Genomic DNA, 18,347 nt, shown 5'->3' with positions numbered 1-18,347 from the left:
AGTAACATTACTTGACTATTAGGATTAAGCTGATTATCAATATTGCTGAATATATGACATTTATTTTCATGTTCTAAATATATCTGATAAATATGAGCATGTTTAAGTCATTTTAACATTTTTGCATGCCTTGTTCTTGTCTCCTCCCATCCCATCCCTACAAAGAATCAGAATTCCAACAAAACAATAACAAAATAACTGAATTTTGCATAAAATTATTGGTAACTTCATGCTTATATAACTGTAAACCCTGTCTGCACAAATAATAATGGTTATTTCAGTCTATTGAACGTTGGACCAACATGCATGGCACGGAAGAATAAATTTAGTTGGATTATCACTTATGATGAACAAAAATCACTGATTTGGGATTCTGAACCCAGAATCAAATTGCAACGTAACATACAACTCAACAACACAGTCAATTATGGGAATCTTTTAAGTCACACATAATCTGCACAGGAGAATATCAACTTACTTCCTGGTTTGCCAGACCGTGGAGTGGTCCAGCCAACCCATTCATTCCAGCGGAGAAAGAAAGATATGGGTCTGAAAGGGCAGATCCTACTAAATGCACCGTATGTGCACTCACGTTACCACCTTCATGATCACTGAAAGAAACAAATTGTTAACATCAATCTTCATACAATTACAATGTGAAATACATGAAATAATGTAAAACAGAAGACAGAATACATATCAAGTGATGTTTCATAATACTTTTAGGCCAGATGTCATATCAATACTGGCTAATGCCTTTTTTTAGGAGGGAAAAGGGGGGGGGGGGTAGTTTCTGTATCCTGTGAGGTATGCAAAAAATCACCAACACACTGGTGAAGTATGAAAAGGCACAATTTTGTGTCAAATTTGTAAGGCAAATATCAATGATATTCCAATTAGTTATACACAAGGAGTATTCAGAGAATAAATAATACTGTTAGGCAATTTTAACACCCCTCGGCACTTTGATGGAATACAACCTGATATTTCGCCAAATTCACTTGGCTTTCTCATGGTACGCACTTGTAAAGAAATACAATTTTAGGTTTCTTTTTCTGTAATTGGCTCCCTTCTGTTTCTTCACAGTGTACTGAGGAAGGCAAGTGAATTTTGTCGAACATTGATGTGGAGAGGTGAGTTCTTACCACATTCAGTGGAACCCTGATTTTACATTTTCCCACATTATACACTCAATATTGATGATCTCAACATAGCAAAATACAAGGAGATTTTTCTTGATTTTCCATTATCCTGAATTTTAAGTTTTTTTCAAGTTGGTCTCCTGAAAAAGATAAAATCGAGGTTCCACTATACTAAATCAAATGTTGACGAGTGGTTGACGCTTTGCATTGAAAACAGTTTATGATTATCGGAATCGCAATTCTTTTCTACTGTGTGTGCGTATTTGAGGCACTTATCGAAATTTTGAATTTCTGCATCTCCTGCTTGTAGAATGAGACTGCAGTTGAAGACTGCCACTTTACACTGCACCCTTAATGTCCTAGAGACATAACAAGGTACTTCTTCAGATTCAGGAACAGATAACGGTTCTTGAAACATGAGGAAAATGTAAGTAAATGGATGAAATTCTTAACTGTCTGTTCATATAAATTTTGTGAAGAGCCATTTCACTCTTGGAGCACATTCTCATCATACAATCCATTCTCAAGGTTACAAGGCAAATTTTCCAAAAGCTCAATACAAAAAATAGTAATTATTATAATAAAAATTAATGTTTTAAAACATTTTACACTTGGTATTTATGAGTGGTGTTTTATATATATCTTACTAAGTATATGAATAATTACACACCCTCCCTCCCCGAGATGTCAGGAATTATCTACCCACAGGAGAGATTCCCAGTGTCTTTCTGCCACTCTCGGTTATTCACGACACTGAGGATTGACGAAAGGCCAATCATAAACATACATGGACAGGATACAGCTCAAGCACCACAAAGTGTTATACTGGTTGTGGGCCCAGATGACAGAGCCACGCTAGTCTGCAACAATGCGAGAGTGTACTACATGGAAGTGAGGTTAACTTTCATGTGCCTTATCAGAAGGCCACCTTTTTTAGCAGCCTGAAAAATTGATTCATAGTTTTCAAAATTCAAAGTACCCCTGAATATCAATGCAGACCTAGTTACAAAAGGAAAAAGAAAAGGTGATAGGATGGTAGCCTACCTGTGAATTGTCAGGTACAAACGCATCAATTCAGTGAACTTTTCATCGCCATAACCCAGCATTGATGTGAAATTTGCACTCCAATCTTTGTTGGGGTCAATCGCGCAAACTTTGCCATCTTTGTACACATTACGATATATTGTTGCAGCTATGACTGGTAATTTAGCTATGAGATCCATTGAGTCTTCATATACAAACTGTGAAAAGATAACATACATATTAAAATTCAACTATCATACCGACACAGGTATTTATGGTACACTCACGTGGTATGATGCTTAACTGTACTTGGAAGTGCTTACAAGTTATACAGGGTGTTTCATAAGTCCTCTGGGATTTCGGAAGTTGATTGCTTAGGGCCAACTCAGCAAGCATGTCAGTGAAAAGAGTAAATATAAAAGTGTTTAACCTATCTAACAAATGTTCAATATGTTCTCCCTTGGTGATTCGACATATGCCAATCCTGTAATCTAGGTCCTGTCACACACGTTCCAATATATCAATGTAGAAGGTAGCAACTGCATCCATGTTTCTTTGCCCAAGCTCTGGAAAATCTCTTGGTAAAGGAGGTACATAAACAAAATCTTTAACACAATCCTGCAGAAGAGAGTCACATGGAGTGAGGTCAGGTGACTTAGCAAATTGCAGGACACAAAAAGCTCTCTCTGCACATGTAAATGCAATGTTTTCACGCTACTGACTCCTAACGGAGAAACGAGTAACTGAGCCACTGCATCTGTCACAAAACAAACTTGTACAATTACTATATTATTAACAGATCAAAATTTAAATACATTATTTTTTGATCCAAACTTCATGGCGTGGTGCTATGCACAGGGGAACACTTTACCTTTTTTTTTTTTTTTTTACTGTTGGCATGCTTTCATCTCTTGTATGTGGTATTGCTATTACCTAGCCAGACTTCAAAATCCCAGAGGGATTTACGAGACATGGTGTGCATACAGCATTATTAAAAAAAAAGATGCTGCAACCTGAATTGATATACAACAACATAAATGTTACGAATTGATAGAACATCCCGTACAAGTTTACCATTACGAGTATTTAATGTGGACACTTTTGGCCAAACAGAATATGTCAAGATCACGGTACATTACTGTCCAAATGTATTTCCTGCATCTATAGCCACTTAGAATCAAATCTGTGCGACTGTGTGATGCTACAAATTGGAGTCAAATCCAAAGTGTTATTTAATTTCTAATACACTGTTGATTTTGACAACATGACTTTGCATGTGTTGAACCGCTGAATGAATAAGAAGCATCAACCACAAAAAGTACATTTTGATGCATAGTTTTTGATAAGAACACCCGTCAGGCTGTTTTTACTTAAAATGAATTTAAATAAACAAATAATAAAATGATGAAAATGACAACACTAAGAAAAAAAAACTGAACAAAGGTCACTACATTTATGATATTTAAAAAGCTACTAACCTCCCAATATTTTGACCTATGAACCCCTTCGCTATATGCTTTTGCAAATTTGCTCTCGGAGTTTAAGGCAGTGATAGCAGCACTGAACTGGGCCATTGGGTGCACGTTGTGGGGGAAGCTGTTGAGCATCGTCGCCACGTGGGAGGGCAAACCAGCCCTCTTCGCCCACTCTTTGGAAACTGCCTGAGCCTGAAATAAAGACAACAGAATTAGTAACACTACTGTATCGTTACCTACACAAGTACTTTATTTGCTTTCCAGTTTTTAAGAACTCTTTTAGGTAAGAGAATCAAAGCACAATGTAAGCTCATGTACATCAATTCACTTCTTTTTTGTGCAGACATTGGAACTTCAATTGGAGCACCAAGAGATAATGAGTAATTACTAGAGGCACATTTCTTTGGTAAATAAAAAAGCAAAATTTCGGTACAAAACCAATAAATTTCAGGTTCAAAAGCGGTAAATAAAGTAAAATTTCAGTGTTATAGCAGTAAAAGAACTGATCATAAGTAACATAAAATGACATTGTGGTTTTAAAATTCTGAACAAATCCAAAATTTGATTTAAAAATTGCACTTCTTACAAAAAAAATCATAGTCCTTCTAATAGCACATTTATGTAGTTATCAGAGTATTAAGTTTATTCTTGTATAAAAGGGTCTCAAAAATTTACAGCAGAATAATTCAAACCTCAGAAAGTGTCACGTTGGTAAATAAACTCTAAATTTAGTGTATAAGAGTCAATTTTGCATTTTTCAGTTCATTTTGCATCATTTTGTGATAAAACAGGGTAGGAAAATGCACCTCGCACCTTTCAGAAACATGAAAAATTAACATTAGAATGTGTTATTTCACATTTCCTGTTTTCGTCAAAAACGAAATATGCATGCCCTAGTAATTACTGCTTGTATCTAAACAGTTTGCCATATATGATAGTTGACGACTGTACCACAACACTGCCAGAATTCCTGGTAGCCAGGAGTTTCAATAAAAGGAACAGGGATTGGCTATTTGTCACATGACTCTCCACAGCATACCTCATTGACCATCATTAGAGGCATGCATATTTAGTTTTTGACGAAAACACAAAATGCGAAATAACACATTGTAGTGTTAATTTTGCATATTTCTGAAAGGTGTGGGGTGCATATTCCAACCCCATTTTTGTCACGAAATAACGCGAAATAGACTCTTAAACACGAAATTAAGAGTTTATTTAATAATGCGTACATTCTGAATTTTGAATTACCCTGCGAGTTATGCAATTAACAGAAAATTGATTAATTTTGCTGTGGATATTTGAGAAGAAAAAATGGACCCCTTTATACAGGAATAAACTTAATACTCTGGTTACTACACAAATGTGCTATTACAAGGGATATGTTTATTTTGTGTAGTAAGTGCAGTTTTTAAATCAAATTTGGGATTATATTCACATTTTCAAAACCAAAATGTCACTTTACATACCAATTTTTCACCGCTATAACAGCGAAATTTTATTTTATTTACCATTTTTGAACCCGGAATTTTGCTTTTTTATTTACCAAAAATATGTGCCTCTATCATATATGGAGAGCTCATGTAATAACAAGCTATAATTTACTGTTCACATAACCATTTAAGTTAATATAAAGAAAATATAATTCTGTCTGGCATCTGGAAATTTGTACCTGGTGCCTGACGTTTCAAATCCAGTTTTTTAAAAAAATATTATTGATTTATTAAGTAATATCTATTACTTTTTTTTATTTCTAAAATAACAAGTACAGTATGTGTGTTTTTAATGTTTGTGTGTTTTCTGTATCATGTGCATCAGAATAATAAATATATCATTCAAATTTTTGCACTGTTGCTACCTGAATTTTAAAACCTGCAGTGATATGGTAGAGTCAATTTATTACATAGTTATTTGTGCTACCAATAGAGCCAGCCTTCTTTAGGAAAGTCACTCCAGCACAAGAATTCATTACTTTTGATCGACTCTTGTATTAATTGAAGGGCTCGTGTGTAAAACATGGTAAGTGACATTTTGGTAGTTTTTGAGTGAAGTAAAGTATAGCTTCTAATAACCTTGTTTTCATAATGAACTCAGAAATGACCAAAATGTAACACCTGAGCCCTTCAATTAATAAATTAGATGTTTTAAGGTCAGATTTCAAATGTCTGCTTGTAATAATAATAATAATAATAATAATAATAATAAAACCCTTGCTCCTGAGAAAAAGGGGCTGGCATCTTAATTATTTTTAGTTTGTCTACTTCTCCCTGGGAAGTGATATTACCTTCATTTACACTTGGCTGGTAAAAGTTCTGATTTTTACCACTTGGCAGTGTTAATGGATGTGAGCTGATGGGCTCTGCCACTCACTCTGCTGTTCTTCTAGGTGAATATAATATAACTTTGTCAATTTCTGAGTCATGATAATGATGCACATCCTTTGTAAAATACATGGAAAGTGGGGAACAACTAAACATCAACTGAATACAAAATACAGTTGCATTACCTGTGTTTCGTGTGGCATGTCTCCGGTGCACAGCAGCCAGAAGAGGCCTTCGGGGAGAGGCTCCTCGCCACACGGGGCCTTCGGGAGGAGCTTCTGGCACTCTGGGATGGAGTAGCCTCGGAAGCGAATGCCCTCATCAGGATCCAGCAAGGAGGTTTCTGTCACCAAACCTTTAATGCCTCGCATACCTCCATACATCTGCAATGGAACAAATCACTTTGTAATTGCTAAATCTACATGCACTTCTATTAAAAAATATTGTTCCTAAAAATCAATGGCAACTTGTACACATTGCAAATTGCATTTGCAAGCTTAGTGGGACGTTCCTATCAACTTTACAGTGCATTACAAAATCAACAGAAAAGTGCAAATGAAAGAAGCAGTTTTTCTCGTGATTGATAAAAAGATTTGAGACCAGACACTTTTTAGAAATCAAGCTGAATTGGCAATCAAAAAATTTATTAAAACATTAAATGCTGAAGAAGGCAACATTTATTGTATAAACAGGGTCCAATAACAAGTTATACAGTACTGGGAGTGTATATATAGGGTGTTACTAAAGTTAGTTTCCAACGCTTAGGAGGCGATTCTACAAGAGAAAATAAACACAAAAGTTCATGTGACGAAATGCCGAAAACGGCACCCATTCGAAGTTATTGAAGTGGTAAAAAAGTGTGAAAATTATGTTTACAAGGAAATAGTGGCACAACGGCCAACCATATGACCGCGGCGAAGGGCGTTCCACAAAGAAATGCGGCATGCTCTATTAAAAAAAGCACATGGCAGATGTGTGAAGTTGATGCACAAGGGATTCCCCAAAGGAAGCGAATGGATCTGTTGAAGTCATGGGGGTAGGGAAGGGTTTAGCGAGATGTGTTTTCCACGGAAAGTGATATGTGGAGACTGACAACTAAGAAGAAAGCGAATATCCGCAGTGGACATCAAGATTACGTATAAAAACAAAGATGGTAGTGGTGCTGCGCTAGGTTGCATATGTGTCGACATGTTCACTGTGTACAGAGTGGAGGTGCCGAGGGAACCACATCACAGATGATGTTCAAACTGTCTGCCATTAACTTCCACGCCGAGATGACAACATTAATGCGTGCCATGTGCTTTTCTGAATAGAGCATGCTGCATTTCTTTGTGGAACGCCCTTCGCCACGGTCATATGATTGGCCGATGTGCCACTATTTCCTTGTAAACATAATTTTCACACTTTTTCCCACTTCAATAACTCCGAATAGGTGCAGTTTTCAGCATTTCATCACATGAACTTTTGTGTTTATTTTCACTTGTAGAATCACCTCCTAAGCGTTGGAAACGAACTTTAGTAACACCCTGTATAAGATGATGGTTGTATCTTTCATCAATTTATTGTGAATCTTCGTCTGAAGAAGACCCTGTTAGAGGGTGGAAACTTAACGTTTTTAGTGTATATTTTTTACACAATAAATTTTGCCTTGGTTTGCATTTAATGTTTGAAACAAGGCATAACAGTGTTACCAAAATACTTAATTTGCATTTGTATTTTTTGTTTATTTATAACATTTTCTGTCAACCTTGACTGATCATGATTATAAGTATGAGCGCTGATTAGACACAATTGATGAAGGAACACTCACAATACCCACACCGAGACTCTAACCTAGAAATCTTGGTAGCAAATCGAAAATCCACCACTTAATGTGTTCAGCCAAAGAGCAGACTTAAAATATTTAAGTTCTGCTTCTTTCATTTGCACATTTTTGTAATACTATTTTGCATGCAGATTCCTGCACAGACAAACACTTATCTTATAAAAGTCAGAAGCAAGATTTTCATACACTGACAGTCACCAATAAAAATGAAATAAATGTTCTACATCAACATCAAGAATTATTTCACAATACTTTGTACCAAGAGCAGTCTAATATGGTCTGCAAGGTTTTTACACGTGACCCATCATAGTACTTATAAAAACTGACACTAGTGATTTTAGTGTGCTTCACCTTTACACACTGGGGCTATTGCAGTCGTATTCACCTCAACATCGAGATTGTTTTCGGTAGTGTAGTTTCTAGTAACTACCCTTGAAGCACTGGGATAGTGCCTGTGTGATTTAAGGGGTTGGGGGGGGGGGGAAGGCACCACATCCCTTGATCAACTGCTCAAGTAGTTACTGACCCTGCCCTAGAACATGAACACTTCCTAGACCAACAGAAGTTACCAAAAGTAGTTATCAATTAAAACTGACAGTTTAGCACTGATTAACAATTAATATCTTACACATGGTGACAGTAGAATGCCTTTTCAGAATGACTACTTTGTGACCCAGATGATATTCAAATAAATTTTCAAGGTAATTTTCCAAAAATTCAAGGCAAAAAGTAAATAACAATTGCAATAATAAAAACATATTCTTAACATATTCTATTCAACATTTACATTTAACTAAGTATGTGAATAATTTATGGACTTTTATGGACTAACAATTAGACTACTGTTGGATATCTATAAAGACACTCTCTCCCTAATCGCCTTGACATCCAAAAATTAAGCAAATCATCTCACTCATCTAAAACTAACAAAAATATTCAATACTACTTGCAAATTTTAAAGTTTAAACAGGTGATCACTCTCACTCATGAAATCTAAAATTAACAGATTGCCCTCAAGATAATCAAGTAATAATAAAATATTCAGTAATGGAAGGGTACATAGTGATCATCCCCCTTTGATATCTAAAATAGTGTGAGCACCTGCAAATACCACATCTTAAAGTAATAATACAAACCTTTAATGAAGCTTAAGGGTACCAACTACGAAAACAAAAGTGTATTTTAAATTAAATAGGATCTTTTCTCACATCTGTGAAGAAAGTTTATAAATGTTTCACACAATTTCTGGAACTCAATAACTTCCCAGTCAGTAGATAACCTACTTTATCTGGATAATAAGGTTGTTCAGAAGATAATAGTATAACTCCATTAAGCCTTGTTTCCATGATTATGAAAAACTAAATATGCTGACCAAGGCAGTAATTTATTTTATTAAAAAACATAAACTAACGTAACGTTTCAACCTTCTAGCAAGGTCTTCTTCAGACTCTGTATCAAGTACAAAAGTGTTGACTTTTGTACTTGATACCGAGTCTGAAGAAGACCTTGCTAGAAGGTTGAAACGTTACGTTAGTTTATGTTTTTTAATAAAATAAATTACTGCCTTGGTCAGCATATTTAGTTTTTCATAGATAATAGTAAAATTTATAGGGACCAAGTTCCCTCTGACAGCACCATTACACATGAAAAATGACATTCCATTGTAACAGGAATGAGAAAAGATATCTTACCATATCAATTGTGACTTCTCCAACGACATGTGCCCCATGAGCTTTGCGGAATGCCTTTATCCTTTCCTGTTCGTTGGGAAGTTTTCGAGCAATTGCTTCCTTGAGATCTGTAATGCAATCAATACTGACATTCCGAAGATATACGGATAATACTGGTGCCACCTACAAAGAGAGAGAGAAAATTAACGTTAGGAACCAACTCACACATGTGGTGGCACATATAGAAGTTGAAAATAGTGTAATACAATTTTGCTTTTATCTTCATACAAAGTAATTTTGACAATACCAAACCTCTTGTATCTGGAAGTAGCTGGGGAAATATCAAATATGGAAAAATATGGCAGAGGAAAAACAAAGTACTCATAATATGACTCATATATAGTGTTAAAATGAATTTAAAAATAAATAAAAATCTCTACCATTTTCTAAAAAAAATATGATCCACTCTATGGGGTGAAGAATATTTTCAACATCCATACATGATCGATTATATTTTAAAAAAGAAAAAACCTTTTATTTAATTTGAAAGATATGACACTACATGCAAAGGCGCATTTATAGTGTCTTGCATATTACATTAAATATTACACAAGATATGCATATTTTGTAAGTTCCACATTTCCACCTGGTGGTGAAAATTGTAACTATTATTTTTGACAGCACTCTCTTCACCACTGTCTCTATGCACTCCATACCAAGTTTCACCACAATCAGATGCTTCCAACTTCCTCCAGGGGGCTCCGAGTGGGAGACTTTAATTACAACCACCCTGTACTTGCAGTGCTTATTATTACTCAGAAGTTACACATTTCTGGACTAATGTTCATATAATCTTTCTTTCTTCTCTATGCATGAGGAATCCATTCCTGAAATATTGCCGCATATTTTTGTTACACCCTGTATATTAATGTACCTATATATTTAAATATTTAATAACTTACTTTTATATGAAATAACGTAATAAATATGTACATCATATAATTCATTTTTATATATTTGTGTGTGCGTGTTTGTGTAAATGAAGATGATCTTCCCCAACCAGACTTCAATGATTTCGCACCTAGGAAAGTTCTTCTCTTTTTCTTTCTTCGGAAAGGAAGAAAGTGAGAATGGCGGATGAAAGGAAGGAAGAAAGAGATAATTTCTCATTTGTTTGTAAAGGTGACTGTTCGCTCCTCAACCCCCCCCCCCCCCACGCCGCCGCCACTGCCGAAGTGACAGCTTGCGCCCCTGAAATAAAATACGCGCAGAGAATTTTATTGCTGGAAGTATCTGCTGCCGCTTCACTAACCACCCTACAGCACCCGCAAGGCCTTGAGTTTCGTAACAGTTACTATCTAAACGTGACTAGGCTCATAAAGACGTTCATTCTTCAGTCGTCGAGATGCTGCCGTTGCGGTTTTGTGAACCTGCTATGCTTTCGTTACGAAATGCACATCCTGTTTTTCTTACATTCTCGCCTAAGAAGCACGCACGTTTCTCCCATGTTACACACACAGGGTGATTCAAAAGTCTGCACTCAGTTATTAGTGGATACTGAAAAATCGTAAGAGGAAGAGAGCGGGGAGGGGGGAGATTTTTTAAAAATATATGGCTTCCAATGTACTTTGCTTCAATTCTCAACTTGTACGAGCGCACGGGGGGAGAGGAGGCAGTTACCCTCCTAATATTCTCACTCAGAAATTTAGTTTAGATGAATCTATCATATCACCATTATTAAAAAAATATTATGCTCTATATTTTCAAGCCGACGAAAGTTCCAAACAACAGAAGGGGGAGGAAGGTGCAGTTCTATGAAATCGAACTCCCCAACTTCATTCCTTAGTTGTGTTACCTTGTGCGTTTGCAGAAAAAAATGCCCGTACATTGGAAATCGATAGCGGCGATTGGGTGACAAAAAGTGTGAGGCAACTGCCCCCCACGCCACGCTAATCCGTTAGTGTTGGAAATGAATAAATTATGCGTAGTTGTTTTATCTGCTGTACGAAACCATCTTTATGTGTAAATTAGTCTCTGAACCACAGAAAGGGGAAATAAAGGAAGGGGTAAAGAACATTGGTGCCACGGAAGTTTGAATTCTTCTAATACAGTGATTTTCGGCGGGTCCGAACACACACTACATACGCTCCTGTTCTATAACCATCATTTTAATATAAAAAAAGTGAGATGAAATGGAGTTCTTATTTCCCAGATTGGACTTTCATCAAGGGTGTTGCTCCCCTTAATCAGAGGGTCTGTGCACGTCTATGGCCTCAATGATAACGGAAAGTGCCTTGGTGCTACATGCTTCATCCTTAAAGGAGACATTAACGTTTCTTTCTTTAACTAATTATCGTCATCCATAATTAATTTACCTAGTACAGTATGGTATTGCGATAAGGTAAATGCATGCTTTGAGGTCGAAGCACGTGAGAAACAAGTCCTTTTCTGATCTCATGGAGGCTCGTACCTATGTACAACCTCAACGGTGCATTCTACGTTGAAAACTCGAGCACTTTAGATTCAAACCCACATTATTTCCAACAACTTTCCCCTCGTTCTATTTTTCGCTATCTGTACTAATAACGGAGGTGTCGTACGGTGTCGGATTTTTAAAATCACCCTACAGACACTAAAAATTTCATGTTGCAATAGCCCTCTAAGGTTTAAAGCTTGCCAGGGCGGCTTTTTCGTCGGGTGACGCGTGGTCAGCACGAGTCCCATCGGCGCTGTTTTCTGTCTTTCGTGGCAGTTCATTTTCAAGTAGCTCCCCAACTGTCCTCACGACGATGGGTCAAAGCCGAAATTTTGGGCCTCCCACACACCGGGAATCGAACACTGGACTGCTCGCACCAAAGGCCGGAGAGCTAACCATGTGGCTACGTGGGAACACACACACTCACATATTCTCAGACGATTTATGAAATGACAGCATTTTGACGAAGGGGCGATCCCAGAATTTTATTTCCGGATGATGCCACTACACTCTGTCCAGGGAATCTCTGGAGCAAACGAACGAAAACAAGTCATCTGCGCAAGTAGTAACACGAAAAGGCTCAACAAATGAACGCGCGAGACTAGAAGTGAATGCAGCTAGTAGCCGTTTGCAGCAGCTCGCATTGCTTTCTTCCACTCACTCGCTTCCTCCCCTTCCCTACCGTTATGCGCGGCCTTGCTCCTCAGATTCCATAGACAAAATGTGTGTTTTAGGGAGCAATATGTATGTACAGTGTGTGCATATGTGAAATAAAAATGAGACAATAGGTGAAGAGAGTACAGATAAACTACTGCTTGCACATTATCACGCTTTTGTGTACATTTGTGTTTATTTCCAAGTCAGTAAACACTTTATAGAACATGAGCGTCACTTTTCCTCATTATCTTTATGTATTACAATCGAATACAAGGGGACAGTAAATGCACGGATACATATGAGTTACGTTAACAAGCAGTTCTCATTGCAAACAATATTAGACATCATGTTTACTTTTGTAACTTGTAAACGCTCCAGGATGTTTGGCAATGCAACGTAAGTCCATGTTATGTAACTGAAAACACGGTAAGGCAACGTGGTTGAGGACTGGCTGTATGATCTCCGAATGGACAGCCGTTGTCGATAGTGTGACTGTAGGATGCAGACGGAACATATCTTTCATGACACAAGGTCAAGGGCAGGAGGTCATCACATCATTTTAGTACTTATGAACTAGGAATCCAAACTTCAGTTATAAATAAGATTGGAATGTTATTGTTGAAAGTGTAGAATTTCTATCATAATTGTAGCAAGGTATTATTTTATTTGCATTGTTTAGTGAATTTCCACATAGATTACTGTGTTCGGACTGTCTGTCTCGACCCACGTAAGCGATCTTGTCGATTCTTGCTTCGTCTATTTCTGGTATTACAGCCACGTTGTTACCTACATCTACTTCTGAATCTTCTGTGATTGCTCTTCCTAAAAGGTGGCCGTTAATAAAACAACCAAATTCTTTACGTCTGCTTTCAGCTTCGTAACGTGCAAGGTCCGAGCTGTATGGTGGAGTATGAACGTAGGTGGACGGGCGTTTTCATGCAGGAAAATATTCTTGGGAATCTGCATACAACGCCTCTTGTCCCGAATGACCCGCTCGTATTTTCTGAATGCCTCAGGGTGCATTTAAATGCGCTCCAAGAATTAAAACGTCAAATTACTCCTCACGTCTGAAAACACTTGTCTCAAAGCATTTTCGTTTAAATTTTCTGACGTTAAATGATCCACGAGTTTCGACATTGGCGACTGGCACAATGTGCACCTCTGTGTTAAGAGTAAAATGTGATCGGAGCTACCATTTTGTGCTTGTGAATGACTGTCATTGTTTTTGATAACCATCTGGGGCAAAGCTTCAGGTATGAACCCAGCCCTTCTCCAAATCACTTCATAAAGACACTTGAGCGAAATCTGTAGAAATTGAAATAAAAAAATCAGCTCCCCACAATACAATGTAGTTCTTCGCTCTAAAAACCAGCTCCCCACTCCCTATGGAGGAACTATAAATAGACAAGAATGAATGGTGCTGTTGCATTCAAATAAGGTCAAGCACACCGTTGTTTGTAAGGGTCTTCGTGATTTCTACAATATCTGTATCTTGGATGTCAATAACGTCGAGGTCGATATCTTCACGAACGAATATTTTTAAATCATCAATTCGATACCGAAAGATCGCTCAGCCCTACCCGCGAGGATTAGCAGAGCAAGCGAATTGACGAAATAGGCGAGAGGAACAACAGCAGTCATACATGCCTTAGGACAGCGTTTCCGAACCGCCGGGCCAGGGCACAGTACGATTATACATGGTCGGGAGAGGTTCTCTTGAAATTTGTCATTTTAGTTTGCCCAGCACTTCTCGCTCTCAACTACAAAAATATACATACTTTGCAGTTTGCATATGTAAATATTTGGCGTGTGGATGTGATAAATGCTTCATCGACAACTTTATGTCCTTCTATCGCTTTCGCTGTTCGGCTGACAGAATCGAGTTAGAATGTAGAAAAAATCTCAATCCAGTTTTCCTCCAACTGTAAAATCTAATAATATAGTCATCGATTTCTCAAGTAGTAGTAACTGGTATGCTCAAAAAACATGCCCGTTAAAATCAGCACTTACCAAATTAACTTAATGATCCTAAAAAAAAAGAACTACAAGATTTCATCCGATCCAGTGGTTGACAACTAATTTAAACCTAATTTTATATTCGTTAACACGCCTAGACATAATCGAACTACAACTCTTCATAATTATGCCATAATTTATTAATATTTAATTTCTTCTGGGTAACAAAAGCCCATTCTGAGACTACAAAATTTAATCATTCCATCGCCGATATGGTCTTCCTATACTTATTTTTCTTTGGCCTGTAATTTACCGATTTCGAGACAAACGGCTCCTCAGAACATGTTGTTTGCACTTGAACTGATATTTTTGAATTTCTTCCACCACTGCTTCGACCTTCCATTTATTTCGGACTTCTTCACTTCCAATTTAGTCTCGTAAGATTACTCCACTTAAGATACCGCAAAAATTTCATTCGTGAAAAAAATATTGTAGTTTTATCATCTTGGCGAAGAGTTAAAGGGTACATATCAATTAATGCATAAACTAAAAAGAAATCAGAAAGGTATTTACGAGAAAAACTGTTGGGATCGTGGCATCGACTTCAAAAAAGTATTCACGAAGGTTGAGCACCACTGCCTTAGGGTGAGAAACTCGAACATCTGACTTAGCAGCAGGATGCGCTAATCACTCCGCCGCGAAAATCGGAAGCGAGTAATTAGCATTAGGAGTTAGCACTCATTTCGAAAACCTGCCTGCAAGAACGGCCGACCCACTTTCCAACCATGCAGGCTGCAGAAAGAATTGCAAAGCGCACCCGTTCACCCTCTTGCATAACGCCAGTTCCGTTCCTCTTCCACGACAGTTCTTCCGGCTATTTTTGCCTTCCGCGGCGCACTGCCAAGCAGAAAGAGGTTCACCGGACTAAAACTGCGTCAGCGGCGGGCACATGCCGGTCGGCCTTGCATTCCTCCATTCAAAAACTGGCAGCGAAAGGACACACCTACTCCAGGTCGAACCTCGTTGGTTTCCTAGCACCACACTCCTCGTTCTGGCTGCATCTCTGTCTGCTTGTTGGATAACCGGTTTCAAAGATAGCCTCATCAATTGTAACTAGGCGGCCAGTGACGTGTCCACGAAGTGTCTAACAGAGTATTACAGTAAGGGCAAGGGTTATAGGCTGGGTGTGAAAAAAAATAGTAAAGAAATGGTGGGTACACAGTTCTTTACGTGCGCGCGCGCGCGCGCGCGCGCACACACACACACACACACACACACACACACACACACACACACACACACACACATATTTTCCATATGGGGCGTGTACGGGGGTGTAAAGGTAAATTTATAGACAAAATGACAATTCTATGTAGCAGAAGAATCCCTAGAAATTACGAAACGAGAACCAGATATATTTTACGCTTTGTCTCCAGAATTTATATATAGGCTGGCCCAAAAAGGTGGCTAAAAGTATTTAGTACATTTTTGTTTACCCTGCATAAAAACAAGTACTAAATTTTATTAACCATATCGAGGAGTAAATATTTGCAACATGACAATTATTAACAACCACCGTGAAAGTTAAAGCACACAAGTACTGAACTATTATAGGCCTACCCTTCTGTCAAAAAAGTACCGGGAATTTGTAATTTAAAAAGGGCCGCGCTAATGATTTTCTAAAAATATTTTTTTCCGTAAGTTGATAGCACTGTACTCAATTACTATGCCAAACATGAGCGCGATCTGTCAACCAGTTTGTTTACAGCAGCTGGTTGAATCAGTCCACTTCAGTAGTGCATTGCGATTTTTACAATGAACGAAATTATTGAACAAAGAGTTTGTCTTAAATTTTGTGTTGCGAATGGAATTTTGTGAGCTAACTCGCTAAAAATGTTAGAAAAGACTTATGGTGAATCAGTTTTATCAAAACCACGGGCTTACCAGTGGTACAAAGCGTTCAAGGAGGGCCGAGAGATCATTGAAGACATGCCTCGTTCTGGACGACCTTCGACCTCTTCAACCGATGAAAACATCGAAAAAGTGAAGTAAATTGTGCTCGATAATCGCCATTCCAGCTTTAGAGAGATAGCTACTGACCTTAACATTTCTCACGAGTCGGTTCGTTCGATTTTGGTGGATATTTTGGGCATGAGACGCGTCGCCGCACGGCTAATTCCAAAAGAGCTGAATTTTCTTCAAAAACAGTACCGTGAGCAGGTCTCTTTAGACATGGTGGATCGCGCCAATTCTGATCCCACATTCATGGAACGCATCATAACTGGTGACGAGACATGGGTGTACGAGTTTGACATGCAAACAAGTCAACAGAATGGAGGACAAGAGGCGAGCCGAAACAGAAAAAATCACGTCAAAGTCGCTCAAAAGTCAAGGTGATGCTCATTGTTTTCTTCGATATTCGTGGTTTGGTGCATCATGAATTCGTTCCAGAGGGACAGACGGTCAATAAAGAATACTATTTAACCGTATTGAAGAGTTTGCGTGTGAAAATCCGTCAGAAACGGCCAGATTTGTGGAAGAACAATTCGTGGATTTTACACGACGAGAATGCGCCATTGCATAGAGCGACAGTTGTGACCGAATTTAAGGCCAAAAACACAATAAATACCATCGATCAACCACCGTATTTACCAGATCTGGCCCCGTATGACTTCTTTATGTTCCCAAAACTAAAATTGCCGCTCCGGGGTACCCGTTTTGACTGGATTGAAGCCATCTAGCAAAATTCGTGGAAGGAGCTGGACCATACCGGAAAGCGCCTATAAAAAGTGTTTCCAAGACTGGAAAAACGCTGGCATGTGTGTGTTGCATCAAATGGGGCCTACTTTGAAGGCGACAAAATAAATATTGATGAATAAATGAAAATTGTGCGTTTTTTAACATTCCCGGTACTTTTTGACAGAATATATAATATTGAATACATTTGTTCAAAACACAAATTGTGAATAATGCATGTAACAAAACAAATACTATGTAAATTCTATTCAAGGGAAAGGCGCCTTTGTGCGTGTGCACACATGCCATGGAGGTACTTGGGGGTGATGTGATCAGCATCAAGCACCGTCGCCTTTAACCCCCAGGTACCCATTGATACGAGGCTAGATGGGCCTCAGAGCTGCGCAGAAATAACTGGAAAAATTCCTGGTCCAGATCACCTGCCCCGGGATTCGAACCTGGGTCTTCCGCGTGGTTCTACAAACTGAGCTACCGCGGCTACCGCTACATTTTTCTATTCACAGTTGCATTAAACGTTTGGGTACGGAAACCTGCAGAAAATTTCTTGTGGTGCTTTTGACACCGAATTTCGAAACGTCGGAATCGAACACTCGGCGCGCACTCGGTTACTTAAATTGGCACGAAAACAACAATAAGCATTGCCGACCAAAAAAGGCACGCTGCATCACCAGATGTAGCACGAAAAGAACACGCGAGAATGACTGCATCTTGACATGTTCGACTGCTGATATTACGTTGTCCTTACAATAGAGCAACAACCGCCCAAGAAGGACGGAAGGACGATCAAAACATGAAACATCCTCTTCCACTGTGGGACCCAGCTGACGACCAGCGGCTGACCGTCGCAAGGTCGACATGTCAGCACGTGAATCCGATACGAATAGCACTGAACAGCTTACTGATTTAGCGCCTCGAGTTATTGTGCCAAGTTCAGCGAAATGCCACAGGCCGTGCGATCCTGTGAAGTTTGCGTGGCTGGCTTATCTCTCAGTTTGACTGTATCAAATTCAATTTCCAGTGGTAGACGGGACTTGTCATCCAATTG

At 38.4% G+C, this 18,347-nt stretch overlaps 1 protein-coding gene across 1 annotated transcript in view; it reads right to left on the bottom strand.

Annotated features, from left to right (window-relative positions):
• Nucleotides 1-18,347, bottom strand: part of kdn (citrate synthase) — a 55,558-nt gene that overhangs the window by 11,976 nt on the left and 25,235 nt on the right. The window contains exons 2-6 of the mRNA XM_083112010.1: nucleotides 9,478-9,639; nucleotides 6,147-6,344; nucleotides 3,644-3,832; nucleotides 2,187-2,383; nucleotides 479-611 (exon numbers count right to left, since the gene is read on the bottom strand). Coding sequence (XP_082968136.1) covers nucleotides 479-611; nucleotides 2,187-2,383; nucleotides 3,644-3,832; nucleotides 6,147-6,344; nucleotides 9,478-9,639 — 879 coding nt within the window. The remainder of the gene's footprint in view (nucleotides 1-478; nucleotides 612-2,186; nucleotides 2,384-3,643; nucleotides 3,833-6,146; nucleotides 6,345-9,477; nucleotides 9,640-18,347) is intronic.

Source organism: Lepisma saccharinum, chromosome 25, assembly GCF_977018435.1.
Source record: "Lepisma saccharinum chromosome 25, izLepSacc3.1, whole genome shotgun sequence".
Classification (NCBI taxonomy): domain Eukaryota; kingdom Metazoa; phylum Arthropoda; class Insecta; order Zygentoma; family Lepismatidae; genus Lepisma; species Lepisma saccharinum.
Note: the sequence above shows the minus strand (reverse complement) of the source record. Positions and strands in the feature narration are given on the sequence as shown.